This window comes from Ailuropoda melanoleuca, chromosome 13, assembly GCF_002007445.2.
Source record: "Ailuropoda melanoleuca isolate Jingjing chromosome 13, ASM200744v2, whole genome shotgun sequence".
Classification (NCBI taxonomy): Eukaryota; Metazoa; Chordata; class Mammalia; order Carnivora; family Ursidae; genus Ailuropoda; species Ailuropoda melanoleuca.
The window spans coordinates 87,657,522-87,668,173 of record NC_048230.1 but is presented as its reverse complement, the minus strand read 5'-3'; the positions used below and the strand labels follow the sequence as shown (position 1 = coordinate 87,668,173).

The 10,652-nt window shown below is 40.8% G+C and overlaps 1 protein-coding gene across 6 annotated transcripts in view; it reads left to right on the top strand.

The window, feature by feature from the left end:
* Positions 1–128: 128 nt before the first annotated feature.
* DZANK1 (double zinc ribbon and ankyrin repeat domains 1) overlaps positions 129–10,652 on the top strand; it is a 70,270-nt gene continuing 59,746 nt past the window's right edge. Inside the window, exons 1-4 of one of the 6 annotated variants that reach the window (XM_034641671.1) lie at positions 129–236; positions 1,628–1,775; positions 2,312–2,428; positions 6,393–6,546. In XM_034641671.1, the coding sequence (XP_034497562.1) occupies positions 2,320–2,428; positions 6,393–6,546 (263 nt within the window). In that variant the 5' untranslated portion in view covers positions 129–236; positions 1,628–1,775; positions 2,312–2,319. Of the gene's footprint in view, positions 244–300; positions 459–1,596; positions 1,776–2,268; positions 2,429–6,392; positions 6,547–10,652 lie in introns of those variants that run through there. The other 5 variants (XM_034641672.1, XM_034641673.1, XM_034641676.1 and 2 more) reach the window with 5 other exon arrangements.

Below are 10,652 nucleotides of genomic sequence, written 5' to 3'. Positions count from 1 at the left end.
GGCACGCCACAACGGAACACTTTCCAATGCCCGTGAAGGCATATTCTCAGAGGCCTGCAGTGAAGCCTTAGGAAAGGCGCTTGAGGCTGGTACCAGTCTCCGGGCCTAGCGGCAGGGGCGGAGCTGGTTGCTAGGAAGTCAGTTTCCGCCAATCACCTGCTCGGCTCTCGTGGGCGGAGCCCGACTCGCAGCGTCTGTGGAAACCCAGAAGGCGGCCTAGGAGAGGACAAGAGGAGGTGAGAGGTGGGCTTCCTGACTGCGGACCGTGTTGGTACCTCGGGGCCCCAGTGCAGGTCCTGGTGGCTGGAGGAGGAGGGGTGGAAGAGGAGAAGACCCTCCCTCACTCCAGCAGAAAGGAAGCGGGCGTCCCTATTTGCCCCTGATGGACAGGGACAGGGAACGGACGGGGTTCCGGATCCGGGCGGCGAGGGGGCGGTATTGATGGAAGGAGTTGTGGGGTAAGGGATGCTATTGATCCCAGACTGCCATTTGGGCCTAGCATGTCGGTCTACTTCTTGATCCTCTTCGCTTGGGGCCCACTCGCCGCCCCGGCCTCCCAAGGGTAGCTTCTAATTGCGGCGCGTATTACTCCCCCATTTTTTTTTTTGGACTAATTTTTCAACTATTTTGATTATAACTGCCTCTTACTTAAATGGAAAAATGAGGAACAGCACCTCCTTCTCCCCTCCCTCTCCCTTCCCGGAGTCCAGCCATCATTCTGTAGAGGCTATTACTCTAAAATCAGTATCTGCAATATAAATTCTTAGCCTCTGACCTGGAACTATCCAACCAGGCATTAAATTCACTTCTTAAATTTAGTTCTCCAACTTTAGGGAGTGTAGTCTGTGACAAAATTCAAAGCACACGTTGTTCAGAGCAGCATTATTTAGAATTGCATCAACCAAAACTAAAAAGAAACTAGTAATAGCCAAAATGCCCAACCACAAAATGATAAATTAAGATTATATAAGTATGTGGAAAATTGTAAATAAAAGAGTGAGGGTGCAAGAATTGCACTATAAAAATTGAATGAACATATAGATTGTAAATGAAACATGTATCCATGCTCGTTGAAATTTGAAAAGGCCACACAGAGATGTAAATGGTTGTTGTATTAAGGTGAGGGTTGCTTACCCCCCCATATCCTTTATGCATTAAGAATTATACTCCATCCCACCGAAAAAGATCAGTAAGGCCTCCGTACTTGTACTTAAGTGTTTAAAAATCCAGGAGATGGAGTGGGAGACTTTTTGTTTGTTGCTCACTGTTTATATCTGTGCCAACTTTCTTTCAGCTGAGGCATGATACTCTGCCGTCCTTCTAAAATTTCCTTGCAGCTTTCAAATACAAGGACCACTTGGGGACAACAGCAGGGCCTTGAACCTGGAGCTTTCTCAAGGGAGTTGGCTCTAAATTAACATTTCATGCCATACAAAGTTACTTCTGTTCCTCTTGGGTGACGACTTACCCTGAAGCCAAGAGAGGTGGCCCCTTAACAAGAGGCAGGAAAGGGTGATAATGATTTAGGGGAAGCTCAGATCAGATCAGTAGTGATGGTCTCTGTTCTGATGTTCAGTAATCTCCCCTTATCTGCAGTTTTGCTTTCCATGGTTTCTCTTACCTGCAGTCAACTGGGGCCTAGAAGCAGATGATCCTTTTTCTGACGTCAGAAGGTCAGTGGTAGCCTAATGCTACATCACAGTGCCTAGGTCATTCGCCTCACTTCATCTCATCACGTAGGCGTTTTATCATCTCGCATCATCACAAGAAGAAGGGTGAGTACAGTACAATAAGATATTTTGAGAGAGACCACATTTGCAAAACATTTATTACAGTATGCTGTTGTAATTGTTCTATTTTATTGTTGTTGTTAATCTCTTACTGTGCCTAATTTATAAATTAAACTTTATTGTGGGTATATATGTATAGGAAAAAACAGGATATATCGGGTTTGGCACTATCCGTGGTTTCAGGCATCAATTGGGGGTCTTGAACATTTCCCCCGTGGATAAGGGGGGGGACTATTGTATTCATCTAATTTGTTCATTTAAAATAATTTCATTTCCCCATCCCATTCATTCATGCTTTTTTCCCAGAAGTATTTAGATAATCAAAATCCCACACAAGACCTCAACAGCAAAAATGCAGCTGAAACAATAATTATTTGAATTAAAAATTAAGTAATGTTTTTGGTGGCATTTTCTTTAGTTTTAGTAGTTTTGCTGTATTTAAACAAGGTGCTTCTCTTCAACTTCTGTGTTCAAAAAGGTGCCCATTGGAATTTATTTTCATCCACTTTTTTTAATGTAAGGAGAGAAAATGACTGCTGGTTCAGTGTGTGTCCCTCAGATCATACCATTGCGAGTGCCTCCGCCCGGAAAAGCCAACCATGATATTGATAACAATACACTTTTGGAAATGAAATCTGGTAAGAATCAAATGTACCTGAAAGCATGTAAAATAACATTGCCATACTCTTCATGTTCATCTAGTTGTTGATATATCACTTTTCATGCTTTCTACAATTAGGACTGTGGGAATTTTGTAAAAGTTCCAAAATTTGAAACAGTGTTGTACTTGGTGGTTTATAGAGTGGTATATATTTATATTAAGGTGGTTGGCTTTGACCAGCCTTTCATTTGTATCAGTAGATAGTTGCAGCAATGCCTTGACTCACATTAGCCACGGTAAGATGTCCCGGTTCTCTCCCGGACTTTTCCAGGATTCTTGTTATTTTGCTGGGATAGTAATTTGATCTAGTAACACAGGCTTTCCAGTCAGACACACTGGAGATTTAAATCCTGCTTTGGACAACTTCTAGCGATGTATTACTTAGCCTTTCTGAGTCTCAGTTTTCTCATTGTTAGTGAGAATAATGTCTGCCATTTAGAGCCACTGTGAGGATTAAGTGAGTTGACATGCTATGTGAGGTACACAGTGTCTGGCACATAGTAATGGCAAAATAAAGCTTAACTACTGTTACAGAAAGAAAGCAGTGAGTACATTTCATGGTAATGACAGGAGTTTATATATACACATACATACATATACATATTATATTTATTTACATGTATACACACGTATGTATATAATTAAAATAAGGAGAAGAGAAAGCTTTTTTTTTTTTTTAAATCTCTGTGCCCAATGTGGGGTTCAGACTCATGACCCTGAGATCAAGAGTCACATGCTCTACTGACTAAGCCAGCTGGGTGCCCCAGGAAAGTTTTATAGATAAAGCATATGAACAAATACTTGTTTAAAAAGACTTTGAAATTCCAATGATAAATTTTGATAGTTAGTGTGTAAAATCTATTTATCTGTATTTCTGGTGACCCCTGTGGTTCCCAAATTCCAACTAAGAATATTTTATAATATACTATATCTCCCTTTTATCTTAAAAGCGAGTTTTATTTTTAAAAAAGTCTCAGGGGCGCCTGGGTGGCACGGCGGTTAAGCGTCTGCCTTCGGCTCAGGGCGTGATCCCGGCGTTGTGGGATCGAGCCCCACATCAGGCTCCTCTGCTATGAGCCTGCTTCTTCCTCTCCCACTCCCCCTGCCTGTGTTCCCTCTCTCACTGGCTGTCTCTATCTCTGTCGCATAAATAAAAATAAAATCTTTAAAAAAAAAAAAATAAAAAAAAAATAAAATAAAAAAGTCTCAGACCAAAATACAAATTTCAATAAATGTACCCGTAAGTCTTGGGAGAAGGTGGATCATTATTGACAAATGAGGATATGAATGATAGAAGATCCAAATTCCCTAATATTTAAAATGTTTAATAAATAAAAAGGTTCGGGGCACCTTGGTGGCTCAGTCGGTTGAGCATCTGACTTTGGCTCAGGTCATAATCTCGGGGTCCTGGGATCGAGCCCTGCGTCGGCCTCCCTGTTCAGCAGGGAGTCTGCTTCTCCCTCTCTCTCTCTGCCTTCACCCCCCCACTCATGCATGCATGTGTGCTCTCTCTCTCTCAAATAAAATCTTTTTTTTTTTTAAAGATTTTATTTATTTATTTGACAGAGATAGAGACAGCCANGTGCATGTGTGCTCTCTCTCTCTCAAATAAAATCTTTTTTTTTTTTTTAAAGATTTTATTTATTTATTTGACAGAGATAGAGACAGCCAGCGAGAGAGGGAACACAAGCAGGGGGAGTGGGAGAGGAAGAAGCAGGCTCACAGCAGAGGAGCCTGACGTGGGGCTCGATCCCATAACGCCGGGATCACGCCCTGAGCCGAAGGTAGACGCTTAACCGCTGTGCCACCCAGGCGCCCCTCAAATAAAATCTTTTAAATAAATAAATAGTTCTAGAATTCAATAACAAAAAGGATAGTAACCCAGTAGAAAAGTGGGCAAAGGCTGTGAAAGGACATTTTCTAGGAAAGGAAATATAAATGTCTTTTAAACACAGGAGAATATACATCTACCCATCCCTTTACCTACTTGCTGAGCAGACCTTATCCCCTGCTCTATTTACTCCCTGGCATTTAATCACCACTTGATATCATGTATATACTTGTTGGTTCATTTGTTTTGTTCATTGTTTGTGTGTCCTTCCTAAAATAGAGGCTCCCTGAGAGCTGGGGCTTTGGTCACTGGTGTGTCCCCAGTGCCTAGAGCAGTGTCTGGCATGTAATAGGTACTTGATAAATATTTGTTGAATGAGTGAATGAATCTTACTCAAAAATGTGAGAAATGTGAGTTAAAACTATGAGGTTTTTTTTTACACTTAGGAGATGGCAAAAATAAAAGAAGAATTAATAGTGCACTATAGGCGTGAGCGTGGGTGAATAGGCACTTTCCATGCATTGCTGGTAACAATGTAAATTGTTTCAGTGTCCATCAAGGGAAGTTTGACAATATCAGCTAAAATTATAAATGTGCATATCTTTTGACTGAGCAATACTAGTTCTACATATTTTACAGATATTAAAAGAACTTTATGCAGATATTCATTGCAGTGCTTGTGATGGCAAAAGAAAAAAAAAAGAAAGAAAAAGAGCTGAAATATGCATCTATAGGGGATTGGTTAAATATTGGTTCATCTGTATAAGGACAGAACCCAATACAGCCATAACAAAGAGTGAGGACACCCTGTATACCACTATAGAACACGATCCAAGGTAATATTGTTCAATGAAAAAGAAGTGTGTGGAACAGGGTGTGGTATGTCACAATCTGTATTAAAAGAGAGGGGAAAATAAGAATATATACATGCTTGTATGGATATAAAATATTTTTGGAAGGATACTCAAGACACCATTGATTGCCTTTGTCCAGCTGGCTGATGTCAGGGGTGGGAGAGGGTTGTAACTGTATATCCTTTTTTGACTTTTTAAAAACTTGAGATAATGTATAACTTTATGTTAGTTTCATGAGTACAATGTAATGATTTGATATTTATATATATTGCAAAGTTGTCCCCACAATCAATGTAGTTACCATCCATCACCAACAGTTACAGTTATTTTTCTTGTGATGAGAACTTTTAAGATCCCCTCCCTAGGGGCGCCTGGGTGGCTCAGTTGGTTAAGCATCTACCTTCAGCTCAGGCCATGATCCCAGGGTCCTGGGATGAAGCCCTGTGTTGGGCTCCCTGCTTAGTGGGGAGTCTGCTTCTCTCTCTGCCCCTCCTTCCCTCCTGCTCTGCTCTCCCTCACTATCTCTCTCTCTCAAGTAAATAAATAAAATCATTTTTTAAAAGAAAGATCTCCTCTCTTATACTCTTTTGACCTTTTGAACCTTGAATTATATGAATTTGTTACCTTTAAAAATTTTCCAAGAAGTCTAGGAATCATTTACCAAGTTCAAATAAAATATAATAAAAGCATTTCTTTTTAAAAAACCGTTTTTTAAGTTGGCTGAACTCATGACCCTGAGATCAACACCTGAGCCAAGACCAAGTGTTGGATGCTTAACCGACTGAGCCATCCAAGCGCCCTAATAATAGCATTTCTGAAGCAGTGCTTAAAAACTAAAAAGTTAGCTTCTGCTTTCTAAATGGGTTTTGTAGTCTTAAAACTGAGCCGTGCTCTATTTGCATCAGTGCCTTGTTGGAGCAGCACGATAGCATAGAGGTTCAAGAGCATGGGCTCTGGATCCATAGCCAAGTGAAACCACAACTCTGCCGTTACTCAGTAACCTCCTTAACCTCTCTGGGACTCAATTTCCTCATCTATAAAGTGGGTATAAAATGGGACCTGTCACATAGGGTCGTGTTGAGCTAATTCATATAAGGCACAGTGACTGGTACAGAGAAAGAACTCACTTATTGCTAGTTATTGTATTCATTCCTATAATATATAAAAAATCTTATTAACTAACTGACCCACAAACATTATTCAGAGACTGTGCTACTTTAGTATTAATTACAGTTACCCTGTTCTGGGTTTTTCAGACACTCCCGACGTCGACATATATTATACCCTGGATGGCAGCAAACCTGAATTTCTAAAGAGAATTGGTTATGGTGAAAATAATACATTTAAGTATACGAAGCCTATTACTCTGCCTGATGGAAAAATACAAGTTAAAGCTGTTGCAGTCTCAAAGTAAGTTAAGAGCACGGTGATGAAAACAATTGTTAATATAATGACGTTACGTTTTGATTTTATTTTTTTTCTTCCTTTGAGAACAAGTGCTGTATTAGAATGGCACTAAAGGCAAAGTTATTTAATTTTAACATATAACTTTTGGGTTTTGTTTGTCTTTTACCAAGGTATACGGTAAAGTGCACAAATCATGAGAGTACAGCTTGATGAGGGCTTATGTTTATAAAGACTGCTTTTCTTTTGAGTTCCACATTGGGATTTTGGGAAGGAAGAGCCTTTTCAGGGTTTGGGATCTTTGAAGTGATTCATCTGGCTGTGAAGAAAATACTGTTTTTAGTGGATGGTCCTTTTATTCCACAGGACATGGCCTACAACCACCATCATTCACCATCATTTTCTGTTGTATTTTGTATCGACTTAATCAGCCTTCGAGGCCACTGTCATTTTATTTTGTTAGACATTAGCTCCTTTATTCGTTTCTTTGTCCTTTCTTTCCGACTCAATGACTTTTTTCAATTTTCAGATATAGAAACACCACTTAATTTGGAAGCTGTGTGTTATAGAGAAAAAAACTCAAGCGCTTTGCACGTCTATGTGTCTGTGATAGAAGAATTATTCTGCACAGCAAGACAGGTTTAGCCACATTTTTGGAACACTTTTAAGCCTCAAACCAATGCCTGGCTTTGAGCAGGTACTTAAAAAAAAAAGAAAAAAAAACACAAAAAAACAATAACAATAACAAGAACAAAAACAAAAACCCTCTCCAGGCTCCCCCTGGTGGCTGAGCTACTGCATGGCTTTTGAGAACTACAAATTCTACACAGGTGACAGCTTTGGCATTTGAAAGTTTAAAAAAAACAACAACAGAACAAACATGAACCAACCAAACAAAAACGCTCATACACGTTATTATTCTCTATTAAAGACTGGAGTAAATTGGCTTTTTTCACTTGCCAAACCACTTCTGTCAAAACAAGTCATCTCAATTATTAAAAATTAATAAGCAAAATACTTTGGTGCCTAAAGCTGTAAGCAGGCCCTTCTATAAGTTGCAGGTAGTAATAAGATGAAGTAATAATTACTAACTATGTAATTCAGAGGAGTTAATACAGCTTTCAAAAGAGTCCAAAGGAAGGTCATTCTTTTTTTTTTTTTTTAAAGATTTTATTTATTAATTTGACAGAGAGAGACAGCCAGCGAGAGAGGGAACACAAGCAGGGGGAGTGGGAGAGGAAGAAGCAGGCTTCTGGCAGAGGAGACTGATGTGGGGCTCGATCCCAGAACGCCGGGATCATGCCCTGAGCCGAAGGCAGCCGCTTAATGGCTGCGCCCGCCCGGAAGGTCATTCTTTATGCCTCTCACCATCTTGCTTTGTGCCCACGTAGTGTCTGTTCTGAAAGCAGTTAGTATTTCAGATGTGCTCAGCTCAGGGAAAGTATTTATACAAAAATGTGTTTGAGTCTTCAAGACAGAAAGATTTGTGCTTGTATACATTTGTGACAAACGTATTTAAATGAGGTAAATTTTCTTTATGGAAATTGTACTGCTTTGTTCAAGCCTTTTTCTAGGTACTTATGGTAATTAATTTCTTAATGAGGAGAAAAGGCTTTGCAATGAGAGTGTTAACAATTAAAGGCCACTAACATGTAAGAGGAAAAATTATGGTCAGGAAGTTTTGAGTGATGCTGGAAAATATTTATGATACAAGTAAAAACTAGTTAGGATAGAAGAGTGCACTATAGTATTTTGACATTGTTTAAAAACGTGTTGGGACGGGGCGCCTGAGTGGTTTAGTTGGTTAAGCGTCTGCCTTTGGCTCAGGTCATGATCCCAGGGTCCTGGGATCGAGTCCCACAGTGAGCTCCCTGCTCAGTGGGGAATCTGCTTCTTCCTCTGCCTGCCGCTCCCCCTGCCTGTGCTTTCTCTCTCTCTCTCTTTCTGTTAAATAAATAAATAAAAATCTTAAAAATGTGTCAGGACAGAACTGAAGAAGGGCACTGACCAGAGGCGGCCAGGAGTGAGTGAGTGGTGGGCAAGGAGTGCTCATTGCAGAGAGCCAGCTGTCTCTCCCTTTCCTGAGCCAGATGGCCAGGGACACTGTGGATGTCTTTGTTTCAAAGGGGTCAGGTTGAGGGGCAGCCCCCCAGTCTCTTTCTGTCCCAGCTCAGTTTGCAAAAGGTACTGACATAAAATTCTTCTCTATTGTAAGCTTTCTTTTTTTTTAAATTAAATTTAAATTAAATTAATTAACATATAATGTATTATTAGTTTCAGAGGTAGAGTTCAGTGGTTCATCAGTCTTATAGAATACCCAGTGCTCATTACATTCCGTGCCCTCTTTAATGTCCAGCACCCAGTTACCCCATCCCCCTATCCCCCTCCCCTCCAGCACCCCCAGTTTGTTTTCTATGATTAAGAGTCTCTTATGGTTTGTCTCCTCTCTGACTTTAGTTTGCTTCTCATGATTAAGCCATTTGAAAACAAAACAAACAAGCCCAATTTAGCATTCATTGCCTCTGGTGATTCAGTCATGGTTTGTGGTGTTTGTATTGATAATTTTTGTAGCTTCCAAAATTTAAGTGAGCTTTGCTTTTGTGATAAATAAATATAAACAATAAAGAATCTCCAAAATTATCATGTAACCACTGCTTCTCAACCTTGGCTGCTGAACCAGTTGGCTATTGCTGTATAACCAACCACTCTGACATTTAGTGTCTTAAAAGAACAAACATTTATTTGCTCATTATTCTGTGGGTCAGCACTTTGGTGTGCATTCAGCTGGGTGCTTGTTCTTCTGATCTTTCCTGAGGTCCCTGACCTGGCTGCAGTCATTTTTTGGGCTCACCTTGAGCTGGAGAGTCTAAGAAAGCTTGAGTCACATTTCTGGTGGTTGGTATGGGCGGTTGGCCAAGCCGTGGGTCTCCAGCTGGGTCATCTGAGTGTTTTCATTCAGTTCCAAAAGCTGTAGAGAAAGGGCAAGCCCGGGTACGCAGATGTTGATGTTTTTTTAGTCTCTGCTTTGTTAATGTTTCACTGGACAAAGCAAGTCACATGGCAACACCAAAGTCAATGTGTGAAGGGATTCTGCAAGGACACAAGGGCACCGGGGCGTGCAGATAAAGATATAATGCCTCAGGGACTGTTGTTGTAACAATCTACCACAGGCTTCTATCAGAATCACCCAGGGAGCTTTGCAGAATCTCCAAGCTCAGGTCATACACTCCAGACCAACTAAATAACCATTTCTTGGAGTGGGACCCAGGCATCAGTATTTTTAAAGTTTCCTGATGCTTCCAATATGCAACCAAGGGTGGCAAGTGATGTATTAATGGGGGGAAAAAAAGATGTTTCCATTTAGAGAGATTTGACCAATACCACTTTTTTGGAAATATATTTTTTATTAAAGTATGTTATTCTAGAGTGAAAGAAAAGGAATAAGGACACTGTCAGATGTGTGCTTTCATGTGTCCAAATGTGTGTACATGAATGTTCACATCAGAGCGTGGTCAGTAAAGAACACAGATGAACAAAAGGGGTGGGGAACTTGGGAACAATTCAGCAACCAGGGATGGGTGTCGGGATTGTTTCGTATTGTCTTGTCTTGTTTAAGTAGGCTCCATGCCCAGCATGGAGCCCAATGCGAGGCTTAAACTCACAACTCTGAGGTCAAGACTTGAGCTGAGATTAAGAGTCAGACCCTTAACCAGTTGAGCCACCCAGGCACCCCGGTGTTGGGTTTTGATGGTTCATATTGATGGTCCAGTCCAGGGTCTGTAAACTTTCTGACATCTGTTTCGTTTCTTTAAAAGCCACCTTTATGGTTAGGAACTTCCTATCTTTGATATCATTTTATAGTGTTTTTTTAAAATTTATTCGACAGAGATAGAGACAGCCAGCGAGAGAGGGAACACAAGCAGGGGGAGTGGGAGAGGAAGAAGCAGGCTCCTAGCGGAGGAGCCAGATGTGGGGCTCGATCCCATAACGCCGGGATCATGCCCTGAGCTGAAGGCAGACGCTTAACCGCTGTGCCACCCAGGAGCCCCTGTTATTTCAATTCTTAACAAAGGGGCTAACAATTTGCTGTTGTGTGACCCAACTCAAAGGGC